The 20,009-nt window shown below is 52.6% G+C and overlaps 3 protein-coding genes across 4 annotated transcripts; 1 reads left to right on the top strand and 2 right to left on the bottom strand.

Moving 5' to 3' along the window:
* Nucleotides 1-1,272: 1,272 nt before the first annotated feature.
* Nucleotides 1,273-8,434, bottom strand: MRPL10 (mitochondrial ribosomal protein L10). The gene is made up of 5 exons (XM_012662642.1): nt 8,345-8,434; nt 6,223-6,392; nt 3,757-3,921; nt 3,359-3,503; nt 1,273-2,627 (listed from the first exon to the last, which is right to left on the bottom strand). Exons 1-5 carry the CDS (start codon nt 8,409-8,411, stop codon nt 2,371-2,373), a joined length of 804 nt encoding a protein of 267 aa, XP_012518096.1. The 5' UTR covers nt 8,412-8,434; the 3' UTR covers nt 1,273-2,370.
* A 1,284-nt stretch (nt 8,435-9,718) lies between these two features.
* On the top strand, nt 9,719-13,808 carry LRRC46 (leucine rich repeat containing 46). Its single transcript, XM_012659870.1, has 7 exons — nt 9,719-9,861; nt 11,170-11,278; nt 12,055-12,101; nt 12,370-12,479; nt 12,688-12,757; nt 13,041-13,189; nt 13,438-13,808. Exons 1-7 carry the CDS (start codon nt 9,719-9,721, stop codon nt 13,806-13,808), a joined length of 999 nt encoding a protein of 332 aa, XP_012515324.1.
* A 624-nt stretch (nt 13,809-14,432) lies between these two features.
* SCRN2 (secernin 2) lies at nt 14,433-18,357 on the bottom strand. Of its 2 annotated transcripts, XM_012662655.1 has the most exons (8): nt 18,316-18,357; nt 17,711-17,884; nt 17,225-17,406; nt 16,114-16,313; nt 15,448-15,663; nt 15,201-15,369; nt 14,923-15,103; nt 14,433-14,706 (listed from the first exon to the last, which is right to left on the bottom strand). In XM_012662655.1, the coding sequence occupies exons 2-8, from the start codon at nt 17,882-17,884 to the stop codon at nt 14,548-14,550; spliced, it is 1,281 nt and encodes a 426-aa protein (XP_012518109.1). In that variant the 5' UTR covers nt 18,316-18,357; the 3' UTR covers nt 14,433-14,547. The 2 variants fall into 2 exon arrangements, with proteins under 2 accessions (XP_012518109.1, XP_012518118.1); XM_012662664.1 differs by lacking the exon at nt 18,316-18,357 and having other exon boundaries at nt 14,516-14,706; nt 15,201-15,366; nt 17,711-18,080.
* Between the last annotated feature and the right edge of the window lie 1,652 nt (nt 18,358-20,009).

Consider the following 20,009-nt stretch of genomic DNA (forward strand, 5'->3'; position numbering starts at 1 on the left):
GGGAACCAGGAAGGAAGGAGACGTCGGAGCCTCCCCTCTAGCCGGATCTCTCCCCCTCCCCCTCCCCCATCCCCTCCTCCCGCCAAGCTCCGGGCGGCCGCTCAGCTCTGCCCCCCTGCTCCCCGGAGGACTCAGGGCTGAGCAGACTCCCCCAGCACCGATGTGGCTTGGGAGTCAGGGCACAGTCCCCACTGGGAGTGGTTCCAGATAGATGAGAGGATTGGGAACTGCTGGCCTCAAGCCAATGGTGGTAAAGGATTTATTCACACCATCGTGGCCTTGACCCTGTTAGTGCCCAAGGCCATTTCCTTATTAACCCTGCCTCTCGTTTTACATCTGAAAATAGACTGCAAAATTTGGAGCCAGCAAAGGTATCAGGTTGATGGGGAAGGGACAGATCCCCCTCTGGGACCACAAGAGAGAGTGCCAAGAGCACACTCAGCAGGGGCGGTCGAGGCAACGTTAGGACAGCCAGTGTCCCCATACCAAGGCCTTTCACAGGGGTGATCCCCCACCAGGTCCGGCCCCCTCGGGGTCTGGAAGTGCCAGTGCAGTAAAATGAAACCCGAGCGAGTCCGGATGGAGAGCAGGTCTGGGGCAGTCAAAGCGGCAGGCTGGAGCTGACTTTGGTACCCTCCTTTCCCTTTCAGAGAATCTTCCCCTTCTGGAGTGCTGTGTTCAGCTTTTCTAATGAAAAACTTGCTCTTGAGAAAGATCTAAAATGCGTTCATATGAACCTTGCACAGACCGCACTTTTTAAGTGCAGTGAAATTTTCTTTCTGGAGAGAAGCAGGCTTTTAATGGTGGGGGGGCTCAGGCACCACCAGCAGGTGAAGGATGTGATTCGAGGTTCTTCTCTGGTCCCAAAAGGATGTAGGCCACCTGCTCCCTCCACCTTATCCCCATATGGGCTTGGTTTGTTATGTTAGGGTCAAACACCTCTCCAGGACGCCTGTCCCCTTGGCTCCATTCAGAACCTCGGCTCCAGCCACCCCCGGGGGAGGGCGTTGTTAACAGCTGGCAGGGCTCTGGGAGGCAGGGAGAGCCACAGTGCAGCACTGGGCAGACCAGCTCTGGCATCCAGGAACCTCAAAGGCCTTTTAATTCACTTCACAGTGATTGAACATCCCTGGGCATGCAGCTGAGCACTGTGGGAAGTTGGTCCTGGCCCAGGCCATGGAAAAGCTGCGGCAGGTCCTCCCTGCCAGACAGCGCCTGTCCAGAGTAAGGAAACTGTGGCACTGCTCCGGGAAGGAATGCTGAACAGCCACCCTCAGGGTGTCACCCTGGATCCACCCAGAATGTGCTCCAGTCAAGGACGATGGCAGGCTGCTGGTTAAGCATCCTAGATCCTTTATTAGGAACTTCTGGATCCCCAAGACTTGGGTGAGGCCTCCTATTCCAGCACCCCAGAACCCCTTATTAACAGAGAATCCTGGTTTCCCCCAGGCCCTTTTGTTCAGAACCACCTGAGACACGTTAGCTACTGGACACAGCTGTCAGCTGCCTTCAACAGGACAAGCACAAAGAAATGCCATTTGTGGGAACAGGTAAAGGGAAGAGGAAAGATTTTCTAGGAAGGGAAGTGAAAGAGTCAGAAGACAGAGGACAGAGATGCCCTGAGGTAAGTGTAAGGAGAATGCGTTTCATTTTGTCATCAAGCAGCGCTCCCAAACTTTCCACAACACGGCATGGCCCGCGGGCAGAGAACTGCCATCCGAGCACACCTGGGACCCACTTCTGGGTACCCTCGTGAGGAAGCTCTGGTGTAGGAATTCAGGGTGTGCCTTCAGAACAGAGAGCCTGGTTCAAGTCCCTAATCTGCCACTTACTGATTGCATGACCCTGTGCAGGCTATTTAACTTCTCTGCCCCTTCGTTTTCTTCTCTGTGCAATGGGCAAACGTGGAAAGGAATAAAGGAACTACCACGAATATAACACTCAGCACAGAGCTGGCCTGGCTGTGGCAGGCTCTCAGTTCAGCTGAGCTACTGGGGCAGGCTGTGTACTGAGCGGGTGGGCTGAGGAGCCATGTGCAGCAAGGCACAGTGAACAAGGAGGCTGGGCACAAGACTTCATCTTTTCAGCTTCTTTGCCTTGGACCAGGAGAGCTGGGAGAGACTGTGTTCCTATCAGGTCCCAAGTTGGGAAAACTAAGGATAAGGCCAGTGACTAACAGCCTCCATTCCGAAATGGAATCCAATCCCTCCGCTTCTCTGAGTGGCCCTGTACCCCAGGAGGTTGTTGTTAGTGGAAGCCAAGTAGCACATGCCACTCCCCCACCCCAAGTTCTTCCACTTCTCCCACGGAAGACAGCACGGCCAACAGGCCGGAGCATGTTCACGGGCAGGGCTGGGGAGAACAGGCTCTTTACGAGTCCAGAACAGGGTCAAGAGCATCTGGCTTCCCGCTGGCCGATACAACAGAGTCCCCCTCGCGTTGCTGTCTGACGTACTGGTCCAACAAGGCGGTCAGCTGGAGGGGCTGGTGCTGAAGCAGCGAGTGGGTCTGGGCTGTGAGGAGAGTGAGGCCTCCTACCAGCTCCCCCTGCACCAGGGCCAGTTTGGGCAGCTTGGAGTAGTTGATGAAGCCCTGCCTGCTGAGGATGGTGTCATCGATGCAGCCACCTGGAAGAACACAGGGTCAGCGGGGCTCCCCGCTAATGCCCATCCTCTCTGAAAACAATGTTCGGACCCTAGGAACTCGCTCTCCGTCGTCCTTCTCCACCTCCCACCTTCCCCAGAACCTGGCTTCCACGGTGCCCCGCCCCACTTCCACTCTACTTGGGATCCATCGCCCTCTTCCTGACTCTTCTCTCAGAAAACCCTTACATAATATATCCACCTGGCCTCAACCCGCTTTAAGTCAGTGTTTCCTAAACTTTCTTGAAGATAAGAATCATGGAATGGAATGCACAGCATTCTCTAGAGAATACGTTCCTCCAGTGAGTCTTAGCATCAAGGAAATCTGCGAAACACTGGCCATTGTCCCTTAGCAACTTTCCCTTGGGCTACTTGTTCTAAATATCTTCGTCCGTGTGGGTTTCAGCACCCACTACCCTACTGATAGACTCAAGGTGCCTGATTTTCTCCCTTTACCCCCTCCCCAAGCTCTGTCTCTGCCTTTCCTAGTCTTCCCTCCAGTGCAGAAGTGACCTGGGGTAGTGAGACAACACGGGTGGGAGTGCACAGGAAGCCCTCAATAAATGCGCTGTCGACTCAGGTCCCATCTGCAAGAGGCTGTTCCCTCCACGAATGTCCACAGTTTTACCCAGACAAGGCTAGCAGACGGCACTAGGCTGCTGTAGCACCTGCTCCACCACCACCACCACCCCTAACTGGCATGGGTGCCTGCTCACCCAGCAGCGGCAGGAAAGGCACACTCCTTAAGATCCGGACCATCTCCCTGACCTTGGGCTCTTCACTGACCAGCAGCAGGTTGTGCCCCACAAAAAGGGGTAGCAGGTTTTGGTACTTGGAATCCTCCAGGAAGGGCTTCAGGACCTAGGACAGCAGGAAAAAATGGCTTAGCAGGGATGAGTGGAAGAGTCGCCCACCTTGATCACAGGCTGTGTCAGGCTGAGGGTGCAACCTAAGGATCTTCTCAGCTCCTAATCGCATGTTAAGCACCAGACTAGAGGGTGGCTTGTGGAGGGGGAAAGTCAAAGGTATCATATCCAGGGAGCAGATGCTGAAGTTTGAGTCTGGTGGGGATGGGAGGAAGATGGGCAACCTGTGCCAGGCGCCTGCTCCCTACCTGGTTGGGGAATATCTTCATCAGGATCTTGTGTTTCCGAAGCCGGTGCCGCATAAGCAGCTTGTCCTCTGCACTCATGGCCACATTCTGGCAGACAGCTATCATTCGGTTGTCTCGGAAAACTGCTGCTATCTCTCGGCGAAGGAGCCGGATGAGGCCTGTCTCCTGAAGTCAGGAAGGGATGACCAAGGGAACATCAGCTGTTGCCTCTACTGGCACCCTTGCTCCTCCAGTATAGGTGCAAGGGCTTCCAGTGATGCCCAAATGTGCGAAAGATAGGAAAATTGGGCCCTTGACTCTCAGAGACGTCTAACATCTACCACTCTAACCTTTTTGTTTTCATTAGATAATTGCAGTCTTTAGAGAGGTGTTCATCAAGCCTGAGAACACTCAGTTCCCCAGCCCACGAAAGGTCAGCAGTATGCCCCAGTCAACAATGCTGGACAGTAATATTGTCAAAATTACTTCAATCATCAATCTGACTCTACTAACGTTGAATTATTTTACCAATTACAAACACAAGATAACTGTTGCAGTATTGGTTTGAAATTGAGATATTTTCACAGAACGACACTTCACTTTCCTTAGACAGTATTTCTCAAAGCTGAGAACTTGTGGACCCAAGAATATAAGCTCTGTAAACACTGTTTAAGAGATTCTTTTCCCCGAAGCAATGATTCTAGGATTTATTTGAACAGTGGACTACCTGGAAGTCATGGTGCTCTTTGCAGAACTTCATGAAAACATTAATATATATATGAGGTAAAATTATGGAAGATACACTATTGTGCTAAATCTAGGTTCTAGCTCTGCCCTCTCCAATACAATAGCCACTAGGCACATGTGGCTATTTATATTTAAATTAATTAAAATTAAATACAATTAAGAATTCAATTCCTCAGTCACACTAGCTTCATTTCAAGTGCTCAGTAGTCACATATGGTTATTGGCTACCATATTGGACAGCAAAGATACATAATATTTCCATTATCCAGAAAGTTCTATTGCATAGTGCTGTTCTAGATTCTCTTATAGTTATGAGGTAGTATGTACCATTGGCTTAAGAAAAAATTATGGGCTGTGTGTGGTGGCTTGTACCTGTAACCCTAGCACTTTGGGAGGCCAAGGCAGGAAAACTGCTTGTGGCCAGAAGTTTGAGACCAGCCTGAGCAAGAGAAAAAGCCTGTCTCTACACAGAAGAGAAAAATTAGCCAGGCATGGTGGCGTGAGCCTGTAGTCCCAGCTACTTGGGAGGTTGAGGTAGGAGAATTGCTTGAGCCCAGGAGTTTGAGAGTGCAGTGAGCTATGATAACACCACTGCATTCTAGCTGGGGCAACAGAGGAAGAACTTGTCTTAAAAAAAAAAAAAAAAAAAAGAAACAATTATGGGAAAAAAAAATCTGACCGGGCAATTCCATACAAATTTTTTTTTTAATTCACCAAGTGTACTGGCATGCACCTGTAGTCCCTGCAACTGGGGAGGCCAAGGCAGGAGGATCACTTAAGCCCAGAGCTCCGGGCTGCAGTGAGCTATGATCGCACCACTGCACTCCAGCCTGGGTGACAGAGCGAGATACTGTCTCATAAACAAATGAATGAATGAATGAATAAAATAAAATAAATAAATTTAAAAAAAAAAGTAAATTCCATTCAATGACCTTACTTTTGTCCCAATTGGGGGAGAAATGCTGTCAATCGATGTTAGCTTGGCAAAAGCTAAGAGCTAGTAAAAGACACCCAGCCACTAAAACATGGTTTGCCAGGTACTACTCTATAGGCTGAACTTTCAGGGCTCATTTCAGACAGCTCTTTGCTCTCGGGGAGAAAACCCAGATGGGTGGGATGGGTGGGCTGTCCTCCTATTTGTCCTTGAGGAATTGCTGCCAAATGACTCATATCATCTCTTCAATCAGTGTTAGACATCCGACCTAGACCCCTCAGGCTGCAGTTGCCCATTGCTTCCCCACATTCTAGCCCCTAGCAGGAAGTGACAACTAACTAGTCCTTAAACAGCAGCAGACAACTAGAAAACTGGAATTTATTATGTACTACGATAACGGGAACCACCACGAAAGTTACAGATTCTCTACTGATCTTTCTGTTCTTTTTTAAGGAGAGAAAACCTCTATCATTCCTCTAGGAAAACACAGAATCTTTAACTCCTTTTAAGACAGGAGAGATACTCTCCCTACCCCACCTACTTGAGTAGGTTTCACACACACACATTTCTGGGGACAAGTAAAGAAGAAGGAAGTCCCGGAGGCCCATCCAATCCAGAGCCCAAAGGCCAATCGAATCAAGTGCAGATTTCATTTCAAAGTATCTGGACCATGCAGTCAAAGTGAGAAAGTGAAATAATGATGTGAGTGACTGTAGCTTGGAGTCCTACTTCACTACAACCAGAGGTAAGATTGCTTTAGTCTACCATCCCGCCACTAAGTGACGTGTACTCAGACTCCTCCTTACCTCCGGTGGGGGGCTGGGAGGAGGTGGCAAGCATCTTGGGTTAACAGCTGGTTTAGGGGGGATATACTCAGTCACAGCCATCAGCTTCTGTCGCTGAAAGTGCATCACACGCCAGTGGCGGGTAACAGCCTTGGAGCCATGGCGGACAGTCTGGAGGGTCGGCAGCTGGCCTGGGAGGGGAGATGGGAACATGGTAAGATGTAGCCTCTTGGAGGCCTTAGTTTGCCCCAGATGGAGAAAAAGCACACCCTCTGGGCAGAGGCAATCATGACTCGCTGAGCTACACTTAGCACAAGCGTGGGATAAGGAATTGTCTGCCAGAAATCCTGAATTCTCAAACTTTTCTTTTCTAATGGGTGACCTTAGGTCAACTGCTTGAACCCTTCCTTGAGGTTCCCATTTCTCCAGCTGTTCTTTATGTGCAGACAGAACAAAAGAGAAAGTATTTTGAACACATTGAGAAAAGAGGGAGAGGGTTGAACAAACTTGTTCTTAAATGGCCGCATAGTAAATATTTTAATTTTGGGGGCCATCCATATGGTCTGTCACAAACATTCAGCTATGCCAAAAGGAGCCATAGACAACATGTACAGAAACAGATAAGGAATGTACCAATAAAACTTTATTTATAAAACATGGTGACCAGCCCTGCCACAATATGCCAACCTCTAGTCTAAGCCAGTGGTTCTCAAAATATGCCCACCCACACCCCCACCAGCAACATCGGCATCATCTGGGAATTTGTTAGATATACAAATTCTCAGACCCTGCCCTAGACCTAACGATTCAGAAACTCTAGGGTGGGGCCCAGCAAATAGTGTTTTAATAAGCCCTTCTTGTGATGCTGATGGATACTAAAGTTCGAAACCCAGTGCTCTAACCACTGCTCTCAGGCCTTGTGATTTGAAACAAGAGGGGAAGAAAACGTTACATCACCCTCACAGCTCTCTCAGACAAGTCTGTCTTTCCTCCTCTCTTCCTGTTTACGGGAAATGCTGGAGAGCACCCCTCAGAAAACAAGGGAGGCACTCAAAAACCCTCAGCCAAAGTGACCCCTTCATCCTTAACACAAGGGCCAAGACTAGTTTCCCATTCTCGGGCATTCCCAAGGCTGGGACGGGACCTCTGGAAAAGGTTCAGCCAGAAGGTGGCTCTAACAATTAGAGAACATGGAGATTTGCTGGGGTAAGAGGTTTTATTGCCAGTGGCCACAAAACCTGTTAAGAGTGCAGGCTTTGGATCAAATGAAACTGGATTTCATTCTTTTCTGCCACTTATTAGCTGTGACTTTGACCAGTCACTTGACTGGTCTGTTCTGAACTTCAGTTTCCTTGTCTATAAAGAGAGGATGATAATGCCTTTCTCACATGGTGCTTTAAGATTTAAATGAGATAATACATGTAAAACATTTATCACAGAGCCTGGCTTATATTAAGTACTCAAATTCATTCATTAAACAAATATCTATTGCATGTCTACTAACATCAGGCACCATGCCACCTGCTGGCTATACTGAGTTAACATGGCTCTGCCCTTATGGAGTTTAATAGGAGACACACGAATAAACAAATGCAAATTTTCAGATAGTGATGGGGCTAAGGGGTCAGTAAACAGGGTGCATAAATACAGCTTTAACTGAAGAAACTTGATTTGCAGAGGGAGGTGAGGAAAGGCCTGAGGAGGTGACATTTTAGCCTGAGACCTTGTTTGTTTTGTTTTTAGAGACGGGTTCACTATGTTGCCCTGGTCTCAAACTCCTGGCCTAAAGCGATCCTCCCGCCTCGGCCTCCTCAGAAACTGGGATTACAGGCGTGAGCAACCGCGACCGGCGATTAGGCTGAGATTTTAAGATGGAGGCATAATGCAAAGGTCTAGGCGGGGAGTGGTCCAAGCAAAGGAAACTCTGGAGGCGGACAAGAGCTAGACGCTGTTTCTGTGATTACCAGACTCTGGAGTCACAAGGAATTGGATCAGCTAAGAGGGCAGCGATTTGGCTGGGGTTAGGGGTCACTGGGAGCTGTCTGGGGTCAGAGGTTACGGGAAGGATTACTAGTAGACGAGGGGAGACGAGGACAAGAGGGCGCCGACCGGACACACCATGAAGACTTGGGCCACTCCTTACCCGCGTGGGGCAGGAGACCCCCTCGCAGCACCCCAGTCGCCGCCGACACGGGCGCCACCGCCGCCATCTCCACCGGAAGAACGGACGTGAGCCGAGCGGAGACGGAAAGAGCTAAGCATTGTGGGGCAGCGAGCCGCGGGGCCGGAAGCAGTGAGCTGGAGCCGTAATCCGCATGCGCTGAGCCCGGCTCTGGCGTTCACTTTGACCCCGCCCCCCCACCTGGCGTCCGGTCTCCTAGCAACAACTCCTGAACACTAGGAACTGCTCCTCTCTCACCATTCCTGCCCACAACCCTCTAGTTTGCTGCCAGCAAAGCCCCTCCACACCCCTCAAACTTCAGACCCTCCACCTCAATTTACTGTTTTCTTCGACCCCGCTCCAACGATTTGCTCTGAACCAACCCCTGTCCCTTGTCTCCCAAGTCTGAGTTTCTCTCTCCTCCTGCCATCCTGGGTTCTGTCATCCCTAGGAGCCGCCAAAGCCATTAGGCTCCTCTTCCTTCCTCTCCCGCCTCAGACCGCAGCCTTTTATTTTAGATTATGCTTGGAGGTGAGTCAGGGAGGTGGGATGGTGGGTAGAACAGTTGGAAACAGTGGGGGCAGGCCTCCAAGTGTTAATGAACCCACAAGGGGGATCAATGTTGCTTGCCGCACAGAAAGCCAATTACTGAGACAACGAGGATTGTCAAGGAAGGATTTATTTCAGTGGATGTGCATGTACTGGGAGGTGGGAGGTATGGACTGCCTCAAATCCGCCTCCACAACCAACGGGGTCAGGGGGTTTTTCTGGAGGCAAAATGAATAAGGCATGAGGGGTGTTGAGCATCATTGCATGTTTGGGATGGAGTGCAGGGCACGCAAGCACAGTGAGAAATCATGCTAGCACATACATCCCATGATCCAAAAATGGCGGATAAGTCCCAAGGCAGGGATTTTAGTATTATAATGAGCTAGGGGTTAATATTGGTCGTTCTTTCAGCCTTGTGGGCAGGCTCAGTGTGTCTTTGGGCACGGTCTGTAGTGGAGTGTCGCTTATCTTGTCTTCTCCCGACAAACAGGTGGTGTGAGGCTTTGTAGCTATCTCATGGCTGCAGGGAGGTTCCACTGTTTCTGGGAAAGAAACTCAGAATGCTTCAGTGCCACAGAAAGTTACAAAGTTCTGGTCAGCAAATCTTACCTAGAGCTCTCTATTTTCTGCCAATTATGAGACCGTAGCTGCTAAGCTAGCAGGGCTGAGATAAAACTCACTTATCAAGGTCACTTAGAGCTGCCAGCCCCAACCATAATGTGAACACTGAAAACTTATTTGAAATATAAGGGAGTAAAAATCTTATTGAGAATACATTTTCTTGCTTATGGAGCTGGTTACACAAGAATGAGGAAATGTGACAATTGGAGTCATCTTTTCACAGCTAAGCTTGCCGAAAGTCCAGAGGAAGGGGGCTTCTGCATTACTGAAGCCCTCATCACTAAGCGGAACTTGACCTTCCCTGAGGATGAAGAACTGTCAGAGAAGATGTGAGTGCACGGGGGAGGAAAGGGGAGCTGGGAGACGGAAATGCCCAGGGTGACGGTTCCCTGAGCTTTACTTGTCTCTCTCCGCTTACTCCACATATCCAATCAGGGGTGTCCAATTGACTTTCCCTCCTTAAAAACTATTCTATTTCTTTTTCATCATCCTCACTCAACTGCCTTAGATAGGCTGTTATGAGCTCTCCACAAACTCCTCATTAGTCTCCCTGCCCCTAGTCCGCCTCCCCACACTGTTGCCAAAGTGATCCTTCTAACTGACAAGTCTGACCAGACACTCCCTGATAGAAACTTCCTTCGCTCCCTATTACCTCCAGAATAAAATCCGAACACCTAAGCTTGAGTTGACCTCTGCTAGCTTTTCAACCTTATTTCTGGCCACTCTCCACAAGTGTGCAATTTCTCACACCTGTTCTCATACATTAGCACTTTCCTACTCAGGGTGGGAAGGGGCAGCAGCATTGGCATCACCTGGGGACTGGTTAGAAATGAAGAATCTCAGGCCCACCCCAGACCTACTGAATCAGAATCTGCATTTTAATGAACCCCCTCCAAGGGATTCCAGGGCACCCTAAGTTTGAGAAAGGCTGGATTAGCACATACTATTTTTTCTGCTTGAAATGCCTTCTCCCCATCCCTCTCCCATCTTTTGGGTTCCTACTCATCTGTCATACCTCCTCCAGGAAGCATTCCCTGATCCCTCTACTCTGGACTTGGTGCACAGCCCATGTACTCCCTCAGTCCCTTGTACTTGCTTCTGCCATCCTCTTGCCATAGATGTCTGTCCTACCTCTCTCATAGTTATGGGCAGGGATTCTGTCATTTGTCTCTAGTAGGCACTCAGTAAATGTTGTGGAATTAATGAATGGGGGGATGGAACAAGTGATTTTCCCTCCATGGGCCGCCCAAAATGGAGGCAAGGAAGGCTCTTCCTGCAGAGATTGTCTCATCTCTGTCCCTGCCCTGCCCCCACCGTCCGAGCTGGCCAGAGGAAGCCTTCTCTTACCTCTGAATCTCTCCAAGAACCATGAGCTGCCATCACCCAGTTTCCCAGAGGGCCCTTGCCCTCTCTCACCCTGACCCCTCCCCGTGCTGCTGACAAAGATCCAGGTCTCCAGTCAAGCCAGTTTCATGATCTAGACTCCACCTCAAGATGTCTAGAAGCTGTTCCTGACATCTGATCAAAATCACTCAGCCATCTACCCCTCCTTGAAACACCTTCCCACCTCCATCCTCCCTGCTAAGAGACCGCGGAAGTGGCGCTCTATCACACCACCTTGCCCACTGTTCTCCCAGGTTTCATACTCTTGCCGAACTGCAGACTGTCCGCCTAGACCGGGAGGGGATTACCAGTATCAGGAACTTAGAGGCCCTCCGGAGTCTTCACAGCCTCTATCTGCAAGCGGTAACTTCTTGCCCCTCTGCGCCTCCTCTTTCCCCACCTGCTGTGGAGCTAATTTGTCATCCTGTCCATTCCCTGTTGTTCAGGCAAGCAGACCTTCATTTAAACCTTTCCCAGGTGAATCAAAAATTCCGCTGAATTGAAAGACTGATTCCCCCCAAAGAGTTCCTGAATGCTCTTGAAATACTGTTCTTTATTAGGCACGTTTGTTGGTCTAGAAGTTCTTCTTGGTGTCTACCCTAAATCTTTCATGTTATGTAGCTCAAGCTCATTTCTTGTTTTGAAGAAGATGATGCGGAAACTATGAGGATTCCTCTACACCCTTCAGATCCTTAAAGGCTGTTTGGTGGTGATTGGGGGTGGCTGGTTGATCTTCTTCCCCAGGTTGAATATGCCCAGCTCCCTTAAACTTTCCCCCCAGAAACTTTTACCAATCAAATGAAAGTATGCTCATTGTTCCCTCTGTATGCAAGCCACTGCCAACGCCCTTTCCATTTCCCTGGTGGCCTCTTGGTTCCTTCTCTGATTCCCAGGTCACTCTTTGGTTGTGGGGTCAGAAACATATACTTTAACCACTCCAAGTTAGACCCTTAACCATCCACTCAGAAAGCAAATCGTGTTTCTGAGGTAGTGGCATTCTATTCAAGGACTGGGGTTATCGTTCCGAAAGTACCAGATCTTCAGCTGCAAGAGTAGACAGTGTCTTGGGGCTTCGTCCCCTTAAAGAGTCCCCCACCCAGCTGACTTCAGCTGACCTCTACCTCTGTTTCTTCCCATAGAATAAGATCCAGCGAATTGAGAACCTGGCTTGTGTACCCTCCTTGCGGTATGTCGTGCCAGGGCCCAGGCAGGGGAGGCGTGGGTGGGGAGAGTCTAGCAACACCCCAGAGAACTGGTTCAGATCTCTCCAAGCCTGGCTCCTTGTGAGCTGAGGACCCAGCAAGCCTAGCTATGCTTCCCTCGCCCCAGAAGGCCATGTGTCCCCACGTGTCATCCAGCTGTCTAGCCAGGGGCTCAGGTGCCTGGTGCCCTCTCCCTTCCTCCAGCTGTTCTGTGATTCAGCTCTGCCTCTGTACCCCTTCCTTCCCCTACAGCTTCCTGTCTCTGGCAGGAAACCAAATCAGGCAGGTGGAAAACCTGGTCAACCTCCCATGCCTCCAGTTTCTGGACCTTTCTGAGAACCTGATAGAAACACTGAAGCTCGGTAGGAACACCATCTCCCTGGCTCGTGGCACATGTCCTCATGGGGCCCACCGTCCTCTCTGCACCCATCTCCCTGTGCTTGCATTAGCCACAGCCCCGAAGGTCCACGCTTCGTCCTCAGGGGGTCCAGGAGGCTGGGCAGAGAGGTGGTGGCTTTGGATGGGAAGATGGGTACAAGAACCTCATTCTCCCACGCTTGGCATGCACAGAGGAGTTCCCCCAGAGCCTGCTCATCCTCAACCTGACAGGAAACAGCTGCACCAAGCAGGACGGCTACCGGTGAGGAGAGCGGGAGGAAAGAGTGGATGGCTGAGCTCCCCTGCTGGCCCATGCGGGCTCCCTCTCAGCTGCAAACCCCGGGGTCATCGTCCATGGCACCTTCCCCCTTCATCCCCATCAGCCCACAGGAGCCAGCCCTCAGCTCTCTGAGGCTGACCCCAAGCCTGCCCCCTAGCTCGTGCACCGCCATTCCTCCACGTGGGTGCTGTGGCCTGTCTTTGACTCCTCCCAGGTTCCACACTGGGTGCCCTCCTGGGTAGCCGCTGCTCTTTCTGCCCTGCAGGGAGCTGGTGACGGAAGCCCTGCCGCTGCTCCTGGACCTGGACAGGCAGCCTGTGTTGGAACGCTGGGCCTCAGACGAGGAGGATGAAGCCTCTGGCGAGGAGGATGAAGAGTTTCCGGAGCTGAGTGGCCCATTCTGCTCAGAGCGAGGTGACCCTACTTTCTAAGGCTTTCAGCCTCCCTGGAGCCCACACCTGCCCTGTGGGGCATGGGGGAAGCTAAGATGGCAGTGGTGTCTGGGGAGGGGACCCCAAGCTCAGAGCAGCATCTGGGCCAGAGGTGGTAGACAGTGCAGCCCTGGGCCCCAGCCTCAGGCTCTTACCCACCACAGCTGGCAGGGGGTCCACCAGAGACCTCCCTGAGCCTGGGGCTCCCTTTCCCCACCCCTCCTCTCCTAGGCTTCCTCCAGGAGCTGGAGCAGGAGATGAGCGGGCACCAGGAGCACAGGCAGCAGGCAGCCCTGACAGAGCACCTTCTGAGGATGGACACCCAGCCCGTCCTCACGGACCTGCCCCTGCTGCCTGTGGTGCCCATGGCTGGGGACAGCAGCCTTTCTGTCACTCCCAGGCAAGGGAAGGAGACACCCCCTGAGGCTGCCTCCTCACCCCAGGCTGCCTCACCCACCAAGAAAGCAAGCACTCTGGTTCCCAGGGGCCAGCAAAGCTCTGTCCAGGCAAGGAAGGGGGCCCAAACAGCTGCAGCCCCCAAGGCCTCTCTGGTTGGGGTCCCCAACACAACCAAAACTACAGGCAAGAGAGTCAAGAAATGATTCTCTATCAGCCTGTCTCTGTGAGTGGCGTGGAGTGGGGCCTGCCCTCCTTCACCTGCGGCAGGAGCCCATCCCCAGTAAAATGCTCCAGGCCCTGAATATGCTTTTCGTGTCATTTGGGGGCATCTCAGGGAAAGCAACCAGTAAAAGCACTAGGAAACAGAAAATTCGTGCCTTAACACACAGGCTGATTCTACAGACCAAGTTTCTAATCTTTCAGGAACTATCCTAAGGGCGAGCGCACTTCAGGCCCCACAGATGGCTTCCTGGCTCCTCCACAGAGGGTGCCTCTCACGGTGGGCACATCTCACTGCCACCCCCAGGCAGTGCCCTTCCCAGACCCAAGCCAAGGACCAAAGACCTGTGGTCTTAACTCTCCCCAAAGAGTAGCCAGCTACTGTGCCAGGCATGATCCTCACGCACACATGCGCACACCACGGGGAAGCCCCTCCCCGTCCTCTCCTCTAGTCCCCATTAGCTAAGTCATAAGGATCTGCTGCCCAGCGGGACAACCACAGGCCCCACAGCCAGCCCCAGGCCGCCTTTTGCCCTCACTTGGCCCTGCCACCCCCACTGCATCTGGGATCAAGTTCACTGAACAAGGACACAAAATGCATTTATTAAGGCAAAGGTCGAGCTGGCCACTCAGAAAACATGGCTGAGGGGCGTGAAGGGATTGCTCTGGCCCCGCGCTCTGGCTCAGGGCAGGTGCTCCCGGGTCCTGGAGGAGCTGCGGCGCTTAGGTGTACGCCTGGCACTCCCTCTCCACGAAGGTCTGGAAGAGGCAGCCCCGCTCCTGGGGGGGTGGGGCCCACTCTCCAGCCAGCAGCCCCCGCACGGCCTCCAGGCCTTCCCGCTCCAGATCCTGCTGCATCTGCCGGAGTTGCTGCCCCCGGTCCTGCAGGGAGGAGCCGGGATGAGTCTGCCCAGGACGGGCTTCCCTCGGGAGGAAGCGAGGCCTGTATGCCACCTCGCAGGAGCAGGAGAAAGGAGGGAGGAGCCGGCACTGTCCTGGGCAGCTAGCTTTGAAGAGAGGGGCCCTCCCCCAGCTCTGGAGTCTCTCCTCCACTCCCGGGTCCCTGCATGGTTCCAGAGTCCCACTGCCTGGGGTTACCTGATCACTCTCCATCAGCCCCAGGGCCGCCTGGTGTCCACGGTAAAGGGCGTGCCGGCGATCCACCTGAGTCTGGAATCGGGGCAGGGTCCGAACAGGGTCCTGTGCTCCAAAAGTGGGGGACAGCACCTGGGGGGCCTGGGCCGTCCCCACCCCAAAGATGAAAGGTTTGAACACTGACCTAGAGGGACACGGGTGGAAGGGCTGAGGTGTATCACATCCTCTCATCACCCCTGTGGTACCCCCTCCCCAGTCTTCCTCGCCCTCATCCCTCCCACCTGGATGGGTCAGGTGTGGCAGTGAGGAAGTGCACGCAGGGCTGTGTGGGATCCCGGGGCAGGATGGACACCATGCTGGCGGTGGTGCGGAAGCCTCCAGAGTCCATACAGATGCCACTGTCCTTGTTCCTGAGGATGCCCATCATCACCTCTGCTGTGATGCCTCCTGCTGAAGAGGGGAGGGTGAGGGCCCTGGGGCAGAAGGGGACTCTGCGGGAGGGGAGAGGGGCCAGCACCGCTCACTGACCTGCCTGTTGCCGAAGCAGCTCCCGCCCAGCCCGGAAGCGGGCCTTGGCAGCCTCCATGCGCACAGGCTGCCGGGCCAGGGAGAAGACCTGAGCAAAGTCAAAGGTGCCCTGACCGCCCCACCAGCCCTGGGCCTGGGCATGGGTCCGAAGCTCTGGGTGTTCGGCCGAGATGTCCGTGCCAATGCTCAGCTGGTTGGAGATGTTGCGGGCCCCCTCTGTGGAGGAGATGTGGGAGTCGTTCCTTTATCATTAAGCACCTATGCTGTGCCAGGCACTGGGCTAGGAGCTGAGAACATGCTGGTGAAGGGAACCACCTACCCTCGTGGAGCCTAGTGTGGTGGGGGAGGTGGACAGAATAATCACAGAGATAAATGTAACTTTGCAACCATGGTGAGTGCTATGAAAAACCTGTTTGCACATAAGGGGGAAACCTGACCACCTAGAGAAGTCCAGGAAGGCTTCCCAGAGGAGGTGGCAGGCTGAGGCACAAGGAGGACTTATCCAGCTGAAGAGGGAAGAGAATTCCTAAAGTTCTCTTCTCCCTGGATGTCCCAAGAGGCTTGCTCTTGGATTGGGCCCTTCCCTGCCCTGACCCTCTCTCCCACCTGCCAAGGCTGGCAAAGGGGGAACACCTCCAGGGGGCAGACCCCAGGCTGGTCCCTCACCTGGGATCCTCTGTGCAGCCCAGAGCCTCCCAGCGGTCTCCAGGACCCACGCCTCAGTGCGGTCAGCCAACAGGAAGGTGTTGTGGTAGCAGAATGGTGCGGGGTCTTCCCGGCAGCTGCCCCCCTGCCCATAGCGCTCCAGCAAGTCTGTGATCACATGCAAGGCTTCCCGGGAGGAGCTGCTCCGTTCTAAAGCCAGCCTGGCAGAGAGAGCAACAGGGGACAGAGGGTGACGGGGGTATCAGTGGCTGGTGGCAGAAGCCCCGGTAGACAGAAGGGGCCCAGAGAGGTTTAATGACAGGCTAAGGTCACACAGCAAATCCTCTGGTATTGGTTGTATTAAACACAATTGTGCCAGTGGTTTCCAAGCTGTGTTCTCAGTGTCCCATGAAAAGGCCTGAAACAGTCTCAGGGAAGGAAGTGCCCTGAGTCCCCAAACTCTCTCTAATCAGAGCTGCTCCACGATTATAAATTTTATGAATCAGGACTCTATATGAGATTTTTTTTTGAGACAGTCTCACTCTGTCACCCCGGGTAGAGTACAGTGGTGTCATCATAGCTCACTGCAACCTCCAGCTCCTGGGCTCAAGCGATCCTCCTACCTTAGCCTCCCGAGTAGCTGGAACTACAGGCGAGTGCCACTAAACCGGCTAATTTTTTCTATTTTTGGTAGAAACAGGGTCTCGCTCTTGCTTGGGCTGGTCTCAATCTCCCGACCTCAAGCAATCCTCCTGCCTCGGCCTCCCAGAGTGCTAGGATTACAGGCGTGAGCTACCATGCCTGGCCTACATAGATTTCAATTGAAAATAATTTTACGTCCATTGAAAAAGAATTTTAAAACACTGCTCTATTTCTGGTCCAGGAGAGGCCTAAAAGTGGCTACATTTGGAGTCTCCTTATCAGACTGTGGAGAAGGGTCCCAGAGAGAGGAGAGGCAAGGCAGCCTTCCTGGTGAGAGCAGAGAGGAGGAGGCCCCTGAGGACCATATTGGGGAAAGGGAGGATGAGCCCAGGTCTTCCTGTTTTACAGATGAGGAAACTGAGGTCCACAGAGGCTCCGCTCCCAGATTTCTGGTGTGTTGGGGGGAGATAAGGGAGGGCACTGTCCACACCTGAGTAGGTCCATGCCCAGCAGGGCGTCCTCCTCTCCAACTGGCTCCTTAGTCCACACGGCCTCGTTGCCAATGCAGACACCATGCTCGTTGGCACCCATCTCAGCCCCCCACAGCCAAGAAGGGCGGCTCAGAATCACAGCGTGCGTCTTCGGCACCTGTTCCACCTCAATGTAGGTGCACTGGAGGTGAGGGAGGAGAAAGGAAGACGCCACTCAGAAAGGGGGTAGCACCTACAACACGATGGCACTTTGCCCATCACCTTACACGTCACTTTGAGGAAGGTCTTATTCCCATTTTACAGAGGAGGAAACTGAGGTCGACAGAGGCCAAGTGATCAGCTCAAGGTCCAAGTTGGTAGACTTGAAGCTCACGCTCTTTCCACTACCTCTGGCAGCCTCTCAGATGTGGGGAGCAGGAGAAGAAGGTTTTAGAAGAATGCCTAGATCTGCCACTTCTCCCAGCACCCCATAAGGCCTGACCCACCTGCAGCCGGCTCCCAGGGGTGTGAGTGCCTGCTGGTACAAACACCACCTCCTGCACCTCGTCCCGGGGTCGGTCAGAGTTCTTGGCAAAGATCACGGCTGGGATGGCTGAGGCCGGGGGCACGGAGACAAAGCAGTCGCAGGAACATGGGGCTTCAGGGCTCGACGATGCCATCTGGGGAGAGGTGGGGATGTGTGTCTCCCCCTTGCCACCTCTCGTGATCCTGGCCACGGCTTAGCCGTGGGGAGCTCCCTCCCCCAACACGTGCAAGCAGACACCCAGGGAAGACGCTGCCGTTGGCTCCGGGACGCTCAGCACCTCACGCACACGCGATGCACGCAGTGCACAAACGGAGGCACACGCTTTCCCCAAGATCCAGGCTCGGGAGTCAGCAGGCGGGCGCAGACACTGCACGCTCTGAGGGTCCTGCCCCTACTGGGAGTCCTGGCCCTTGGGGCCGCTGTGGGACTGTTTCTCTCGGGAGCCTACCCGTCTCCAAGAGTCCCACGGTACTGCGCATGCCCAGACACCCACCCCTCTTCTGTCCACTCCTCGCGTCCCCAGTGCTGTATGCCTTTCACGATCTCTCCCCACAAGACCCCCACCTTGGTCCCCGGCGCCACCTCCTCCGCTTCGGGTCAGGTTGGTCCCATTGGGCGGAGACTCCCAGGTGACCTGGAAGGCCTTTGGTCTAGGGGGCGGAGCCGAACAGAGCACTTGCAGTTCCGCCGCTTTCCACCAGGGCGCGCGCTAGCACCACTTGTAGGAGCCGAGCGGCCTTGCAAGCCCTACCTGGCTCCCTGCCCTACTCTGGTACCGCTTTCAGGCCTGGTAAAGGCTGGGACTAATCTGCAGGCTCATCCAATGGGGTCGCTGCGGGGAGCTGGAGCTGGGGGTGGAAAGAAGCCTGCGTTAAAAGGGAGGATTTGTCAGAGAGCAGAGATTGCTGGTACATCTGGAGATTAAGAAAGAACCTCGGCTGGGCGCGGTGGCTCACGCCTGTAATCCTAGCACTCTGGGAGGCCGAGATGGGTGGATCGTTTGACCTCAGGAGTTCAAGACCAGCCTGAGCAAGAGCGAGACCCTGTCTCTACTAAAAAAATAGAAAGAAATTAGCTGAACAACTAAATATATATATTTAAAAAATTAACCGGGCATGGTGGCACATGCCTGTAGTCCCAGCTACTCGGGAGGCTGAGGCAGAAGGATCGCTTGAGCGCAGGAGTTTGAGGTTGCTGTGAGCTAGGCTGACGCCACAGCACTCTAGCAACAGAGTGAGACTTTGTTTTACGAAAAAAAGAAAGAAAGAACCTCAACTACCTGAGTCCTGGCTTGACTTATAAAGGCTCGATGCAAGGGTAGCAGCGCCCAGGGGAATAAGATACCTGTACATAGCAGAGTGGTCTGGTAATGCATTTTTTTAAAAAGGCACATATGCACAAAAAGCCTATTCTGTCTCACAGTGCTCAAACTGATAGGAAGATAACCTTGAAAGGAAATGTAGAAATTTCTAGTTCAAAGATTTGGCGCCTTTACAGTGTAGTGAAACTGAGACAGCAAAGGAGAAGCTTGGCCAAAGAGGACACACGGCCATGTGGAGGTGGGCTCTGATCCCTAACGTTCTGGTTTCTGGTTCATTTTCTCCATAAACCATCTCTCCATAACCAGCATTTAAGCAAATGCATCTCTTTTGCTCTGTGGAGCTCTCCAGGAATGGAAGGAGGGGAGATGCTGCAGATTATCTACTTCTAGGGATTGCATTGAATCTATAGATTGCTTTGGGTAGTATGGACATTTTAGCGATATTATTTATTTATTTTTTTGAGACAGAGTCTCACTCTGTTGCCTGAGCTAGAGTGCAGTGGCATCAGCCTAGCTCACAGCAACCTCAAACTCCTGGACTGAAGCAATCCTCTTGCCTCAGTCTCCCAAGTAGCAGGGACTACGGGCGCGCACCAACACGCCTGGCTAATTTTTTTTGTTCTATTTTTAGCTTCCCAGCTAATTTTTTTCTATTTTTAGTAGAGACGGGGTCCCACTCTTGCTCAGACTGGTCTCGAACTCCTGACCTCAAGTGATCCTCCTGCCTCAGCCTCCCAGAGTCCTACGATTACAGACGTGAGCCACTGCAATAGGCCTAGTGACATTAGTTCTTTCAGTCCATGAACACAAAATGTCTTTCCATTTATTTGTGTCTACAATTTTTTTCATCAATGTCTTATCGTTTTCAGTGTACAGATCTTGCACCTCCTTGGTTAAATTTATTCCTAAATATTTTTTTTTGATAGCTGTTGTAAAG

The sequence above is a fragment of the Propithecus coquereli genome, unplaced genomic scaffold (assembly GCF_000956105.1).
Source record: "Propithecus coquereli isolate 6110/MARCELLA unplaced genomic scaffold, Pcoq_1.0 Scaffold119, whole genome shotgun sequence".
Taxonomy (NCBI): Eukaryota; Metazoa; Chordata; class Mammalia; order Primates; family Indriidae; genus Propithecus; species Propithecus coquereli.

What these genes read in the sequence shown, in the direction of transcription:
- MRPL10 (XM_012662642.1), bottom strand. Translation starts at nt 8,411, where the DNA reads ATGGCGGCGGTGGCGCCCGTGTCGGCGGCGACTGGGGTGCTGCGAGGG. An exon ending in GGGTCTCCTGCCCCACGCGG is followed by an intron (nt 6,393 to 8,344) that starts GTAAGGAGTGGC and finishes CTCCCCTCCCAG; the next exon opens with GCCAGCTGCCGACCCTCCAG. An exon ending in GCCTTTCCTGCCGCTGCTGG is followed by an intron (nt 2,628 to 3,358) that starts GTGAGCAGGCAC and finishes GTGTTCTTCCAG; the next exon opens with GTGGCTGCATCGATGACACC.
- LRRC46 (XM_012659870.1), top strand. Translation starts at nt 9,719, where the DNA reads ATGAGGAAATGTGACAATTGGAGTCATCTTTTCACAGCTAAGCTTGCC. An exon ending in GCTTGTGTACCCTCCTTGCG is followed by an intron (nt 12,102 to 12,369) that starts GTATGTCGTGCC and finishes CTTCCCCTACAG; the next exon opens with CTTCCTGTCTCTGGCAGGAA. An exon ending in ACCAAGCAGGACGGCTACCG is followed by an intron (nt 12,758 to 13,040) that starts GTGAGGAGAGCG and finishes TCTGCCCTGCAG; the next exon opens with GGAGCTGGTGACGGAAGCCC.
- SCRN2 (XM_012662655.1), bottom strand. Translation starts at nt 17,884, where the DNA reads ATGGCATCGTCGAGCCCTGAAGCCCCATGTTCCTGCGACTGCTTTGTC. An exon ending in CCCCTGGGAGCCGGCTGCAG is followed by an intron (nt 17,407 to 17,710) that starts GTGGGTCAGGCC and finishes CCTCACCTCCAG; the next exon opens with TGCACCTACATTGAGGTGGA. An exon ending in GCTGCTTCGGCAACAGGCAG is followed by an intron (nt 15,370 to 15,447) that starts GTCAGTGAGCGG and finishes TCCCCTCTTCAG; the next exon opens with CAGGAGGCATCACAGCAGAG.